This window comes from Gopherus evgoodei, chromosome 1 (genome assembly GCF_007399415.2).
Source record: "Gopherus evgoodei ecotype Sinaloan lineage chromosome 1, rGopEvg1_v1.p, whole genome shotgun sequence".
In the NCBI taxonomy this organism is placed as follows: Eukaryota; Metazoa; Chordata; order Testudines; family Testudinidae; genus Gopherus; species Gopherus evgoodei.
In genome coordinates, this window is record NC_044322.1 from 54,462,193 (window position 1) to 54,478,583 (window position 16,391).

Genomic DNA, 16,391 nt, shown 5'->3' on the forward strand with positions numbered 1-16,391 from the left:
GCCCCCCTCAGAGCCCCCAACCTATCCAACACCCCTGCTCCTTGTCCCCTGACCGCCCCCTCCAGGGACTCCCACCCCCCTATCCAACCGACCTCTGTTCCTCATCCCCTGACCACCTCCTAGGACCCCCAGGATCCCACCCCCTTATCTACCCCGCCACTCCCTGTCCCGACTGTCCTCCTGACCCCTATCCACCCCACTTCCCCGTCAGGCCCCCCCAAGACTCCCACTCCCAAACCCTGTTTCCCATCCCTTGACTGCCCCTCCCAAACCTCCACTCCATCCAACCGCCCCCTCCTCCCTGACTGCTCCCCAGGATCACCTGATCCCTTACCCAGCCCACCCCTGCTCTCCACCCCCTTACCAGCAGCAGGAGCTCACAGCCGTGACACCTGGGCAGAGCCAGCTGCGCTCCCCATGCTGCCCAGTGAGAGCAACAGCCAGAGCATGGCCTGTGCAGCGGCGTGACTGCAGGGGAGGGGGGAAGTGGGGGAGGGACCAGGGACTAGGCTCCCCAGCCGGGAGCTCAGGGGCCAGTCAGACGGTCCCACGGGCTCGTAGTTTGCCCAGGTCTGTTCTAGTGAGATCCTGCAAGACAGTGCTGCACTGGGCTTGAAGGGTTAATGTTGCAGACAGTATGGAGAGAGGCCCTGGAGCAGAAGATGATGCATCAGGACAAAATGGGGCTTCTCTGACAGCAAACGCGAATGCTGCAGACTCTTACTGACCTACAGGTCCAACAGTCACAGTCTCCCTCCCTTCACAGTCAGTGGAGAACTCCATTCTAGCACCTGCTCCACACCCCTCAACATTCCACGTGGCATCAAGGGCTTCATCCCTAAGCCTACCTTTACATGCTGGGGGACAATAAGGGGAACCACAGCTTCACATACGCTCACCAGTGAGAGCTACGATTGCTGTATGTGTAGCCAAAATGAATGAAAATGGCCAGGAACGTTCTTTCCCCTATTCTGTTCATTTATTTCAGACATTTTTATTCTGCTTGTTTTTTAATTGCACATTGGTTTTTTGCACTGCTTTTGGTATGCAAGAAACATCTATATTTTGGTAAATAATTCATTTTTATTACTTAACAGCACATGCTGCAGAATGCCTATTGCTTCTCAAAGCACCCAATACTTGTTCTTGTACAGAGTGACAGAACTCAGGATCAGTGACAAACAGCATACTAATTATAATTGTACAGCAAGCACTGCAGAATTAATAGGTGCACTAACAGACAGTGTTATCTTCATAAATGTACACCAAGCACCACACAATTCTTAATAGCCACCAAAACTTCAGGGTCAGGTAGAGCACAGCAATCTGCCATGCCACACTGCTGTGCCTGACTGTTAAGTGCTCTTTCAAGGCTTCCCTCAGCCGCATAGCTCTGCATTGAGCTCTTCTACTAGCCTGTGTGTCTGGTTATTCCAACTCAGCAGATAGCCACTCCACCACTTCCCTCCTGGCAGCAACTTTCCCGCCTATGCCTCACAGATATTATGCAGGACAGAACAGGCAGCTATATCCATTGGGATATTTTTCTCACTGAGATCCAATCTATTGCATAAACACACCAGCGTCCCTTCAGTCTACTAAAAGCACATTCAACTGTCATTCTGCACCTCCTAAGCTGGTAATTGACTCTTTCCTTAGCGTTGTTGAGGTGGCTAGTGTAAGACTTCATAAGCCAGGGGAAAAAGGGATAGGTTGGGTCCTCTAGGATCTTTACTGGCATTTCAACGTTGTCAATGGTAATCCGCTGGTTGGGAAAAAATGTCCCTGCTTGTAGCTTTCTGAACAGTCCTGTGATCTTAAAGATGTGAATGTCATGCACCTTCCCTGACCAGCCAACACTGATATCGGTGAAGCATCCCTGGTGATCCAACAATGCTTGCGTAACCATAGAAAAGTAGCCATTTCTGTTGATGTACTCTGGTGCCAAAATATGGATGTGCGTGCCATCTATTGCCCCAATGCAGTTTTGGAACCCCATTGCTGCAAATTCATCTAATATGAATTGGGTGGGAGGCAGGGATAGCTCAGTGGTTTGAGCATTGGCCTGCTAAACACAGGGTTGTGAGTTCAGTCCTTGAGGGAGACAGTTGGGGACTGGTCCTGCTTTGAGCAGGGGGTTGAACTAGATGACCTCCTGAGGTCCCTTCCAACCCTGATATTCTAGGTCTTGCACATTACCAAGAGTCACAGTCCTATGCAGCACTAGACAATTAATGGTCCTATACAGTTGCATGACTGGCATTTTCCAACTCCAAAATGATTTCCCACTGAATGGTGGCAATCCTGTATGCTGAGCTATCACAGAGAAAACACCACTTGCTTCTCAACTGTCAGTGCAGCTCTCATTCTGGTGTCCCTGCACTGAAGGGCTGGTGCAAGCTCAGCCCACAGATCCACAAACGTGGCCTTCTGCAGCCACTTCTCATCGTCCCAATCCTGCATTACGATGCAATCTCATCAGTTGGCATTTGTTTCTTAGGCCCAGAAGCAGCACTGCACCATCTGCAGCTGCTCCATGAATGTCTCTAACAATCTTGAACTGGTTTTCACTATGTCCCAAAGCAATCTGTCTTCCACAAAATCATCACGTCCCCCATTGTTGTGGTTCTTCCTGCGGCTCTGCAAATACTGAAGGATTCTTCATCCTGTGTTTGCAACACTCATGACAATAGTGCAGAGCTGTGAAGGCTCCATGTTTCTGTCAGAGAAGACAGACAATGAGAAGTGCTATGCAGTTTTGTGAGGGTTTTAAAAAAGGTGCAAAAATTATGGGATATGGATGGCATTATGGGATGGAGAAAGTCGCATGATGGGAACTTAACCCCTTGCTTCCAGTCATCCCTGCACGACTAGTTTCTGCCACATCGTGCATCACCAAAGTTTCCCAACAGACAGTGTGCCAGATGATGGCAAGTTGCCCAATGGAATTCCTACCTTGATGCAACAGAACGTGCATCCACACAAGCACTCCTGGTGAGTATGCACAGTGCAAGGAGCCATGTACACACACCTATCAATCTGAATAGGGTTTTAACTCAACCCACCTACCTCACAACATCTCTTCCTATCTCAGCTTTGTCCATCATCCTGATGAGGCTTAAAATGGTGTCACTCATCAATCAGACCAAAGAGAAATCAATAATTTAACAAATTAAAAATTATACAAGATAACTATTCACATATGTACAGTGTCTTTCTATCAAGATGTTTTTCATGTTACCAGTCCAAATTAATTTTACTCCCACCCAAACCTCTTTGGGGCTTTTCTCTCCATGGATTTCCTTTCAGCCTCTGAGGGACATCTACTGTTTCTGTGGAATTTGTTGGCTGAGGCAGACCTTACTCATTTTATTATAATGGTGAATTCACTTCTGTAACAACTTTTCAAGACTCAACTTTCACAGCAACATTCTCAGATTCAGAGGGCAGCCAAAGTGAAATTCTGTCCCTCTGATATCTTCTCAAATGGTCCTTATGGAAAACGTTTGGTTTAGTTCTGGCCCCCAATTCTGTTCTTGTACACCACTTCATTGATTTGGGTCAGTACTGTATAGGGTCCTTGTCAAGGTTCGTCCAATTTAGGGCTCCTACTCTTCTTTCTAGGACTGTAGAACCAGACAGGGTGTCCTCTTTTAAAAATTTCCTCTTACATCATACAGCCTTTCCATTTTGTCAGAGGCTACCTTCTAAAGGTATGAACTTTTTCAGTTTTTGGATTGTAGGGTTTCCACATAGTTTAACTCCCTTTGTTACCTTTCAGGAACTCCACACAAGAGGTTTGCTGGGGTCCTTAGATCATGTCCAAACATAAGTGCTGCAGTACATTTTGTACTCTCTTCGACTGCTGCTCTATAAGCCATTAGAAGAAATGGGATATGCTAGTCCCAGTCCTTTTGGTACTGTTCTACAAATGTAGCCAGCTGAAGCCCCAGACTCCTGTTGAACCTCCCCACCAACCCATCAGATTGTGGGTGTACTGGGGTTGATCCTTGTAATTGCAAGCTTTGCCCCTTCAGCTTGTGTCCCCCCATTTCTCCTACTAGGAGAAAGGCTTTCACTAGACACTTGTGCCAGTCTGTACTGGCCCATCTTAAATTTATAACAATCCTTTTTGTGGCCAGTTTTGTAACAGTACCAGCATTTAACTGAAACCGTCTCCTTTATTTTTTGCATTGTTGCCAATTTCCTTTGTTTTGCAAACCAAATTTATCATTTGTTCTAATTGTTCAATATAGTCATGAACCAGATTAAAATCCCCTCTTTCATCACACGTTAGACACAGAGCCATACTTACAGGGCTTATGACAGTGAGTTTCCATCTTCCTCACTGGCAGCCACTTCCTCTTCTGATGAACTGCTACAAGAAAAAATTTACAGTAAGTTCTGTGGCAAATTCCACAGCCTCTCAGAATGTGCCTTTGACTTGTTTTCAGTGATCTTGATCTGCAAGTCCAAGTCAGCTGAGCATCTATAAATTGGTCCATTGCTAATCTATACCTTGGTGGCACCAGGATATGCCAGGAACACAAGCCTCTTGCAGGTCCTCTTCCAGTTCAGGTGGAGTCTCTTCTTTCCCTCTCCTTCTAAGTCTTAGCTGTGCACTGGCCAGCTCAGATTGATGGCCAGCTCCAAACTACATGTCAAAGGCTTGTACCAGGTCTAGATACCCCAGAAAAGAGATGGAGTTAAATTCTGCAGCACCGTTAGTTCTGGGCTACCCAAATTGACTACTAGTAACCCCCCTTTCTGACCATCTTCCCCATAAGCTATGTTGTTGGACTGAGCCAAATAAACCTCCCAGGGAGTTTTTCCCTCAAAGATATAATAGGATTTTGAATCACTGGAGCTGGGACAGCCCAAGCGCTCCCTTTTGGGCCTCTGTAGGTTACAAATGAGATAGAAAACTTGTCTTCTGGCAGCTCAGTCCCTCATCCAGGTGGTTGTGTTCCACTGTGATCTCTTTGATTTCCTTCTGGAGCTTAATTTTCCGATGCTTGAGTCATCGCAGCTGCTCATCTCTGTTAGCAAGTTCCAAGCAAGCTAACGCTTGCCTGGTCTCCACTATTTCATGGAAAAAAACTTCTGGTTTGTGGCAGTCAGGTTACTGGTCACCTGTTTGATCTGTCTTCCCATTCCAGTCTGGGAACTTTGCAACTGGGCTTCCCAACCTGTCTGGGCTCTTTGTAGAGACTTGACCTCTGCCTGCATGTCAACCCACAGTCCTTTCTGGGAATCCTCCAGATGATGGTTTAGTTCTTTTTGAGAAGCCTCCATCTCTTGTTTTAAATTATTTTGTGGAGCCTTCAACTCCTGTTTCAGGACTTGTTTTAAATCCCAGTGGCCAGTTTTGATTTATGGGAGCTAACAATCTCTCTCCTTGGACATTAGATCTTGCTCCTGAAATCAATGTTGCCACTTCTCAATCTGAGCAGCTAGTCACATTTCAGGGCCTTGGGGTTGTTCCAGCTGGAAGTAGAAACTGACGGAGTTTGGAATTCTTTTTGATGCATGTACAAACTCCTTGTTCCCCATATGCAGGAGGAATCAAGAACAGGAGGATCAATTTCTTATTTTACAACCCCAAGCCTCTTTAGCCAACCAACCCAACAGTGTTCTCTAGTTTTTTCCAGGGTCACACTGTGTTCAGGCTATTGCTTGGCTTTCTTGTTTTTTGCCTCTGCCTCTCTCTCTGTTCTTGTCTTTTTCAATCTTTTGTCTCTTCTGCCTTCACACAAACACACATATTCCCTACCCAAAATAATACTCCACCAAAAGCTTCTGAGTGGGTTCACCCTCCTTTTATTTTAGGTGAGGGTTTATGCTTACAGTTATGTTAATTGAAGGTTGAGTTCACACCTACCACTCTGAATGAGGTTTTAATTCAAACCGTAACAAGGTTTCACCCAGCTCCTAAAAGTAATTAAACAGCATTTTACAGACATTAATTAAGCCTGTCCTAACTCTGAGGTTTATTAAATCTTCCGTATGGCAGAAATTTGTGTTGCCAGCTCAGTGAGCAGTACTCAGCTGTACAAGTGTTCATTATATTACTGTCCTAGAATGATATTAGATGACACTATGGTGCTGAAGAGGCCATGTTTTTGGAAGAGATATGAAATTGGCCCTGCCTTCTTGTGGTCATTACAAATTCCATGGCATTTCTCCCCAGTTCTTATTACAGGTTCTTCACTTTCTACTCTGAATGGCTGTAATGTGTTAGAAAGCTGAGGTGTTTCATGCTCAAACTGGCTGCGTTTCAGTGGTAGAGGAAGTGATCCTTATACGTAGTTTATATATCAGTGTTACGTTTATAAAGCTCTTTGGGATCCTGCAGAATGAAAGGCACTACTATAAAGTATTTTGAATGTGAAAAATGCTAATTTGAAAAGGTTTAATATAAGTACAGATAAGAATCCCAAGTGACTAGTATTGTAACAGCTCTCTTTTAGCAAAATCAAGTGTTAATTTGTGCATCTTAGTACTGTGCTCATGTTTAACAAGTCATTTTGCTCAGCCCAGCAATCTCAGAGTGCAAGCGGTAAGAAGCGCTTGTGAAACTATGGAATGTATTTTAAAACAAAATACTTAAGTCAAATGTTGGTGCCAGCCAACTTTCTAGAATGTGACCCTGTCGGTATAGGAGCTATAGAAAGAAGCTATAATGTTAAATACAGGGCCAGATTCTTAGCTCGTGCAAATCAATGTAGTTCTATTGAGAATCTGGTCCACAGTGTTTCTATTTTATAGTTTTAACGTTTATCTGGAAAAGCTCAGGGCAACTCTTAAATATAAAATACTTCTTAAGTAAAATGCTTTGAGTTTTCTATGCAAATACATGGATCTCAGCCGAACCATTACTGCAAGATTAGAAACACGGTTGTAACTTTTTACAAAGCCCACAATTCTATAGGGGAGTGGAGTGACACTGACTTTGTTCATATGAATTGGTGACCCACTGCAAATAATGTAGAATGCAGATTTAAAAAATAAATGAAATCAACCAAACTATTAAAGAAACTCACCATAATGATTGGTCCTTTTGCCTGGGTCATGTTTTGGACAGAACACTCTAAAACATTGGTTCAATTTTAAAAGAGAGAGAAACAGTATTAATTAATATGTAAACAATGTTATAATAACTTTTTGTTTTTCAAGATATCTTCCCTCTTTTCCCCAGATCCTATACTAATGATACAATAAAATCTGAACACAAATCTGAACCTGTTTAAAACTAAAATTTGAGCATTATCTTCCTCAGCTATGAAATCTGACCATGTTAAGCCTTCCTGCAGGAACTTTCATAATACACGCTCCTGTAACTTTATTTGTAAAGCTTGACTAGATTCAAATGCTGTTATGGTACAGTTTTGAACTAACTGTTAAACCACCATGTTCTCTTGTGACATACTCTTACCCATTGCTAAGGCAGAGTGGCCAACAGTTGCTTATTCCATTAATTCCTTTTTACCTGACTTAGAGAATTCAGTAAAGGGGGCAAAAAATCCCCCTGCTATCCTCAGTTGTTGCAGATTTTTGGAGGGCAACATAGATCTATTATAAGAGACCAAGGACAGGTATAGTAAATAATAATTGTATTTACCAGAAGGTGAAGAATATATAACAGTTGCTTTCCTGAAGAACACAAAACTGCCCACCATTTATAGAACACCTTTCTTCCAGAAGGACCCCAATGCACTTTTCAAACTGTATTACAATGCTGGTTCTATGGCAGAGATGGCCTATTTTCAGAAACTAGCACTGAAATGTTTTGAAGAAATTGTCAAAACCAGAGGTGTAGTCATGTACTGTGCATTTTCTAATTTTTTTTAAAACAGCCCTAATTTTAAAGATCCACATTTTGTTCTTTTATAAAAATGAGGCTTACTTTTGTATGTGCAACGACGGCAACTATTCATTGTGTCACACAAATACCAGGCATATGCACACTCAATAATTAAATCCAGAAAGCGAGGTATGGAACTGCACATTAAAAATAAATTTGCCCTATTTCTACCACAACATTTTTATTTTTTTTTAATAGCCCACCGCCCTATCTGGTTCTTTCCTAATTAACATGTTTTAAAATAGAATTAACACATTTTCACTAATTCACATATTTATAATCCCTCCACCCTTTATAATCCTGGTTACCCTCTTCTGGAGCATTTCCAGTGCTCCAGTACTATTTCTACAAATGAGCGCCCCACGTTATGCTAAATTCTGCAGCTGTTTTCTTTATATAGTGCCATAATGACCACTTTTCATTTTTGCTCTATTTCATTTGCTTTCCTACTCACACTAGTCATCATGCTGGTTGTTTTAAAATATCAGTCCCCATCAGAGGCATATTCACTTAAGACATTATCCGTTTTGATACAATACTCATTACTTTACATTTTTCCATGCACACCTGCATGCCCACAGTTTTTCTTGTCTCTAATTTCTCCACTCCTGGGCAGTGGCTGGCCCTCCTAGGTTTGCTAGCTTAGCTTCAAACTTGTGCACACTACTGCATGTGCCTTTATGTGTATCACTGATGTATAATTAGGGCCCTGCCAAATTCATAGTCCCTTTTGGTCAATTTCACAGTCAGGGGATTTTTAATTAGTCAAGTTCACATTTTCAGACTTTTACATCTGAAATTTCATTGTGTTGTAACCGTGGGGATCCCAGCCCAAAAGGGGGTCAGAGTGGGAGGGTTGCAAGGCTATTGTAGGGGAGTTGTGGGATTGCCTCCCTTACTTCTGCCCTGCTGCTGCCAGGGGCACTGCATTCAGAGCTGGGCAGCCAGAGAGGAAAGCTGCTGGCCAGGCGCCCATCTCTAAAGCCAGTGCCACCATCAGCAGTGCAACAGTGCAGAAGTGAGGGTCACAGGGTATGGGAGGTGTGTGTGTGTGGGTGTGTGCTACCACAGCAGTTATGGTTTTCTCTGCAGTCTCCTGCCTAAGTGGGGCGCTGACAGCTGGACCCGAAGCCTATCCGCATGGGGCGGCGGCAGCTGGAGCCGCCAGTTTCTTGTAGCCAGGGGAGATCCTGGAGGTGAGTCTGACCCACCCCAGGAGTGGCCCCAAAGGGGAATAGGAAATCTCATCCCTCCCCATCCCCAGCTGGGACTAGCAGCTGGAGCCCTGTGCAGGGTAGGAGCTCCAGGCTGCATGCCAGATTTCACGGGGGAGATCAGATTTCATGGTCCGTGATTCATTTTTCATAGCCATGACTTTGATAAGGCCCTATGTATAATGCAAAAAAAATTTTTGGATCTAATCCCCATATTTTCCCCCTCACTGTACTCCTATCTAATCTGTATCAATGTATCATTCTTGGCCTTTCAGCCACAGATTTAGAAATCTGGTACCAATGCTATGCCCCTCCACTTAATGAGTGTTTAATGTAATAACATACTAAGTATTAAAGCCCTCATCAGTTATGCTTCACATTTAATAGTTTTCATTGTCACATCGCCTTGCAGAAATTAATCATATTCTAAGCACAACCACCTCTTTATAAATCTGAAAGTATTTGATTAATTTCTTAACGGCTGTTCAATGACAGGCTTTCAGGATGCAGAAATTGAATCCTGGAGTCTATTTTGGGCCAAACTATTTTTTCCACAGCTTCTAAAGCCATCCTACATCAGCCATGCTTTGTCTTCTGCTCCCAGAAAGTTTCTCTTTTAGGCTACTCTCCTTCGTCAGCCTCAGAGATTCTGAACTGAGGTCTGCAGAGCGCTTTACAAACATTAGTAAGTTAACAAGTTAAATGTCACATCATCCCCATTTTACAGTTGGGGAAACTAAGACTCACAGAGCTTGTCACTTGTTTAGCATCACATACCAACCCAGTGGCAGAGCTGGGACAGTTAAACTGCTACTGGAATCAGTGGGAAAGGACTATTTTTGTGCTTGTGAAACATGCCAGATTGACCGCCCTACCAAATAACCCAGTGGTGCATGTATTTTGTCATGTGAACACCCATACTGTTTGTAGTGCCTTGCCTATTCCTGGAAGAGGTAACAATAATAAAGTCCACACCCTCAATGATACAGTAAGTTTCAACTGTGATCATTCCCTAACACAGAAAAAGACGCTGTGGATTCTGGGCACTCCAAACTTTATCAAAATATATCAGCAATCTCCACAGACAGCTGCAATCTCAACATTTAGAATAATGAGGGAGAATCTCTTTTCTTTGAACAAACAGCACCATCTCTGGCTGTAATGTTATAAAATTTTAGTATATGTGTATACCACCATTACAGTGCGTTTGGAAGGCATTTAGAAGACTTGCTCAAAGCTAGTTCAATTCTGCTGGTATTGGGACCACATATGAAACATGAGAAGTTCTTTTGTACGGGGACACAAAGTTTTCCACTAGCGTTCCAGGTGCTGAACCAGAGGGGAAACTACCAGAGTTATCTAAGGTAGATGGTCTTAGAGAGGGCGGCAACGTCCTCGTACTGAGACTATTCACTGAAACATGTGAACCCGGAGTTAACCTGAATTTGGGTGAAACCAGTATTCCACCTTGTGGGGCAGAAAACTTTGTTTTTACTGACCAGATGGCTAATGAAAACTGCGTCTCAATTTTAGCTCCACAGTCTTTCGGGATTCTGTCAGATTCACGGATATTGTCACAGGGTAGCTGGCCCTTTAAAGGGTGAAGACCCAGGAAAGAAAAGCAGGGGGAATCTTCTCTTTCTGGGAAGGGCCTTGTGGAGGCAGGCTGGAGAGAATCCCAGGAAGGTGGTTAGCTCCCGTGGGAAGTCCTGAGATAGGGCCTGTAAGAAGCAGGGAGGTCCCTGAGAGAAGCTGCAAGAGTCCCTAGAGAGGGAAAGCAGTGGGGAAACCTGCTAAGAAGGGCCTCCAGAGAATAAGCCCTGGGAGGCAGTGCTCAGCCTAAGGTGCAAAGAAGGAACTCTGCAGTGCTCAGGAGTAAGGGATGCAGAGCAGGAAACTTCAACGTAGTGTGAAGGGGCTGAAAGATCATTGTCTGGAGGTTTATTTGCATTCTTTAGCTGGACTTTTGTTACCCTATATCAGGGGTTGGCAACCTTTCAGACATGGTGTGCCAAGTCTTCATTAATTCACTCTAATTTAAGGTTTCACATGCCAGTAACACATTTTAACATTTTTAGAAGGTCTCTTTCTAGAAGTCTATAATATATAACTAAACTATTGTTGTATGTAAAGTAAATAAGGTTTTTAAAATGTTTAAGAAGCTTCATTTAAAATTAAATTAAAATGCAGCACCCACCAGACTGGTGGCCAGGACCTGGGCAGTGTGAGTGCCACTGAAAATCAGCTCGCGTGCCGCCTTTGGCACTCATGCCACAGGTTGCCTACCCCTGCCCCAGATGGAGACAGAACTTAAATATGACCTGGCCAGAAGGCTGGGCTGTGGAAGACAAATAGAGACAAAACATCAACGGGGCCAAAGATGTTATGGTCAATGGTGTTAGAGACAATGACTCCTAATGCACCACAACCTGACACCAGCGTACGTTACTGCAGTGAGTGGAACCATCTATACATTCCTGTCATTAAATGGAGTTTTTTTCCATTGCAGTGCTAGATAGAAACATTTTTTCTACTGCTCTCAAACACACAGAGTTTCAAACATGGCTGGGTTGCAAAGGACCTTTTAGGGGGACATACACATCAATGTTTTCTGCATTTAAAAAAAAATTAACCTCTTTTTTGACAATGCCACCACAACCTACAAAAAATTAGAAAATGGTTTGTTAAATACCGGTAAATTCCTTGCCCTCCGTCAGTTTCTAATGCTGCATCATCACACAGTGCACAAAAGTAGTGATAACTCCTCCGGCAGGTTTTTATCTCACATCCCACAGTGGCTCCTTTCTTGCGACAGAAATTGCACATCTACAGCGAAGGAGTTGAGTTGTTAGCAGATATAGACATTTTATAATTAGTAACTAAAATATTATACTTGAGAGTAAATAGCTTCATCACTGAATGTGTTTAAATCTTTAACTCTCAGCCTCTCTCTTCCTGTTCATCATACAAACTCACTCCTCCAAACTCCAACTCAGCTCATTTTTCAACCAACTTTCTATTATTCTCTCTGCTCTTACACAATTATATTAAAATCAGTTAATATTCTTAGAAGTAACTCAATGATAGTGACAGTGTTGGGCTTTACATCTGTAAATATTTCACATTCAATTTGCTCAGTTTACAAGTATAGAGATGTTTGGAACAATTTTCAAAAATGCCCAAGCTCCACTTTCAAAAGTGACTTCAAAAGCAAAAGGACTAGAAACTTAGCTCTCACTTAATAAGAAATCCTTTCCTTTTCTAGTTCCCACAAATCAGGAGGTTACTTATGTGTAAGCTTAGCAGGACCCAAAATCTGCCTTATGCCAAAAAGTGCCTTTTCTTAGAAAGGAACCAAAACAGTTTTAACTTCTACTGCCAGACAAAAGTGGCTATACACTTTAGGTTCCACTAAGTGCAGAATCAGACTAATGTTTCTGATCTTAATTACTCTGATCTTTGGTAAGTCAGAATGACTGGGTTCTTGTCTGCATTTTATTCAAGCTTCTATGTCACAAGGTCATAAAAATGTCACAAACAGACTTCACGATCTAACGTGCTGCTGTTCTTACGATAAATTATAAACAAGAAAATATTTGAAAGAAGCTGCCTTACCAGCCGCTTTCCTCTCCTGATTTCACTCTGAACTGAGGCCACATCAAACCTTGTATCCTGATTCTCTGGGTTATGCTCTTCAGATTCTACAAATCCTGAGGAATATAACTACAAACAAAACAAAAGACAGCAGTAATTAATACAGTGACTCAGCCAGCAAGATACTCTGATGTGTATCAATAAGGAATGATAGAAAGTAGACGGGGTTTCAGTTCAGTGTCAGACATGAGAACTGTGCACTTTAAAAAAATTCTGCATTTTTATTCACCCCACAAAGCCCCCTAAAGGGGCAAATTTTTATTTCTTTGTTTTTAACCAACACTGTCCCATATTGAGTGGGGGAGCACTGCTTAGCTTTTCCACCCTCCTACAAGACAGGACCAGTGATACTAGATTCCACCAGCTGTTAAAGGAGGTTTCACATGAAGGGAACATGGCATTTTTACAGGGCTCATCAAGGAGGCCATCATCCTATCTATGTCCTCTTTTGCCAGTTAGCCCAGCAGGTTTGACAGAGCTCAGGATCTTTCGGGAGGGACTCAGTTGGAAGTGACAACAGAATTAACACTGGCAATGCGATACCAGGCAAAGACTGGCAGTGAATTGTTGGAGAAGCAACTTAAATAGGTTGAACAGTGGCTGGAAAAATATAGCAGAAATGTATGCATGAATACCTGCTGATGTACTGGACTATGACAACAAATTAGAAGGGATAATTAATTAATAACTACATTTGATTATAAGAAAACAAATGATCATACTGAAACAAAACCCAGCAGCACCAAAATTGTTACTTAAAATACATGATAAATTTACAAGAAGACACAAAGCTTGGTCAGCTAAAGGAATAAGAACATAAACTTAGAGATAAGAAACCACTTAGCACATGTTATTACGGGTTTAGAGACACTAGTAAAGCTGTAACAATGTTGCTAAACCAATACTGGTTTGCTTTCAAGAATCTGAATGTTTGTTTGAAACATATAACACTGTAAAATGAAAAATAAAAGTAATAAAATTAATAAAGATATAAACACACTGTAGCAAGAACAATAGATAGCTGATCTATAAGGGGAAGAAATAAAAGTGGAGCAAAGGATTTGTGACGTATGATATCCAAAACAAAAAAAAAGCCCCAGTTTAATGTAATAGGTATCCTACACACTAAAATATCAAGGTATAGGTGTGGTTATAGCAAAGATGGCCCCTTTTAACTTAAAAGATCTGTTCTCTGTGAGTTTAAAAACATACCTGCATATTTAATGACGATTTTTTCATGTTACTTTTCTCCTGATACTATAGTGGAACAAACAAATTTAGGAAGAGGGCTCTCATAAAAGTATACAGGTTAGTTAACTAAGTTCCAATGGCGGAGCCAAATTCTGCCCTTAGTTACGCCTAGCTGAGGGCAGAATATGATGTCCAGAATCTTTATTACTGGTGCTGATGTGAAAGGAGGAAATATCCAAGGGTAAGAGTACAGGGCTAGCAGATAGAAGACCGATTTTATTTGCAAACTGAGTAAATTTGTTCTAGAACCACAATAAACCTAGAACCTCACAAGGACATTTTTTCATAGCCAATTCTTAAATTAAAACCACACTTCATTATTCCTTATATTTAAGACAAATGCAAGAAGCTGCCATCTTGCCACTTTGATCATGCAAATTATGGCCTTGTTCCTGCAAAGACTGGGGACATGTTTACCTTTTTGCACTGTAAGGAGTCTGATTCAATTACCTCAGTTGAGACTACTCACATTATATCAAATTTAGCACATGCATAAGTTAAGAACATAAGAACATAAGAACGGCCGTACCGGGTCAGACCAAAGGTGCATCTAGCCCAGCATCTGTCTACCGACAGTGGCCAATGCCAGGTGCCCCAGAGGGAGTGAAGCTAACAGGCAATGATCAAGTGATCTCTCTCCTGCCATCCATCTCCATCCTCTGGTGAATAGAGGCTAGGGACACCATTCCTTACCCTTCCTGGCTAATAGCTATTTATGGACTCAGCCACCATGAATTTATCCAGTTCCCTTTTAAACATTGTTATAGTCTCAGCCTTCACAACTTCCTCAGGTAAGGAGTTCCACAAGTTGACTGTGCGCTGTGTGAAGAAGAACTTCCTTTTATGTGTTTTAAACCTTTTAAACCTGCTACCTATTAATTTCATTTGGTGACCCCTAGTTCTTGTATTATGGGAATAAGTAAATAACTTTTCCTTATCCACTTTCTCCACAGTTGTTGTTGTTGCAGGATCGGGCCAGGGACTGAAAGACTGCTTTGCCATTCAAAATCATTGGAAGTAAAAGGGTTTGAAAGTTGTTGCGAAACAAGTTCATTTTTGTTCTGAATTCTCACCTAATGTTAATGTTAAGGCACTTTCTATAGTTTCTAAATTTAACAATGGCTAACCAAAATATTGAACTTGTCTTAACTCTGAAATCCTGTGACAGCTAGGGTTTTCTTTTAAGTGACAAAACAGATATTTTCAGTCCTGCTTTTTTGTTGTCCTTTCTTCTACTGCCTACCCAGACCCCTGGGCCCTATTCAGCATTGTCCTGTAACTTAAGTAGCTTGTTATATCAGTGAAAATTGGATGTAAAATGCTACTATTCTCATTTAGCAACACTTTAAAGTCACTTTGCACTGGTGTAAAATGACTATACAAAGAGCAAGGCAATGATGAATTGGGCTAATTTTTACTCTTTCTACATTCCATCTCGACTCCTGCATTACTCTTCTTATTCCCCTCCACCTCAATGCGCCAACCATTTGGCAAGTAAAAAAAAATGTAACTGTTTGAAGCTCTAATCACTGGAACTCCAGAAGACCATGAAATTGTAGATCATTCACTGCCTTCTGAAACAGAGAGGGAAAGAGTTCTCTTTTCTTCTAGAGCACTGGCTCTCAACCTTTCCAGACTACTGTACCCCTTTCAGGAATCTGATTTGTCTTGTGTACCCTAAAGTTCCACCTCACTTAAAAACTACTTGCTTACAAAATCAGATGTAGTGTCACAGCACACTGTTACTGAAAAAGTGCTGACTTTCTCATTTTTACCATATAATTATAAAGTAAATCAATCTGAATACAAATGAAATACATGTATAGTATATAGAGCAGTATAAACAAGTCATTGTATGAAATTGTAGTTTGCACTGACTTCACTAGCTCTTTTTATGCAGCCTGATGTAAAACTAGGCAAATATCTAGAACAGGGATGGGCAAACTATGGCCCGCGAGCCGGATCCAGCCCCCCAAGGGATTGACACCCCCACGGTGCCGTGGCTCCTGTGCCACTCCCGGAAGCCGCTGGCACCACGTCCCTGCAGCCCCTGGGGGAGGTGAGGGCAGAGGGCTCTATGTGCTGCCCTCACCTGCAGGCACCGTTGGCTGGGAATGGGGAACCGCGGCCAATGGGAGCTTCAGGGGAGGTGCCCACAGGCGTGGGCAGCGAACAGAGCCCTCTGTCCCTTCCTCCCCCAGGGGCCACAGGGACGTGGTGCTGGCCACTTCCGGGAGCAGCATGGAGCCAGGACAGCCAGGGAACCTGCCTTAGCCCCGCTGTGCGCTGCTGCCACCCCAGAGCCGCTCCAGGTAAGCAGCGCTGGGCCGGAGCCTGCACCTTGGTCCCCTCCTGCACCCTGCACCCCAAACCCGTGCCCTGAGCCCCTTCCTGCACACTGCACCCCC

At 42.8% G+C, this 16,391-nt stretch overlaps 1 protein-coding gene across 1 annotated transcript in view; it reads right to left on the reverse strand.

Annotated features, from left to right (window-relative positions):
* Positions 1–16,391, reverse strand: part of LOC115641366 (histone-lysine N-methyltransferase SETDB2-like) — a 91,982-nt gene that overhangs the window by 17,401 nt on the left and 58,190 nt on the right. The window contains exons 19-22 of the mRNA XM_030544485.1: positions 12,694–12,801; positions 11,771–11,904; positions 7,044–7,090; positions 4,316–4,378 (exon numbers count right to left, since the gene is read on the reverse strand). Of these exons, the coding sequence (XP_030400345.1) occupies positions 4,316–4,378; positions 7,044–7,090; positions 11,771–11,904; positions 12,694–12,801 (352 nt within the window). The remainder of the gene's footprint in view (positions 1–4,315; positions 4,379–7,043; positions 7,091–11,770; positions 11,905–12,693; positions 12,802–16,391) is intronic.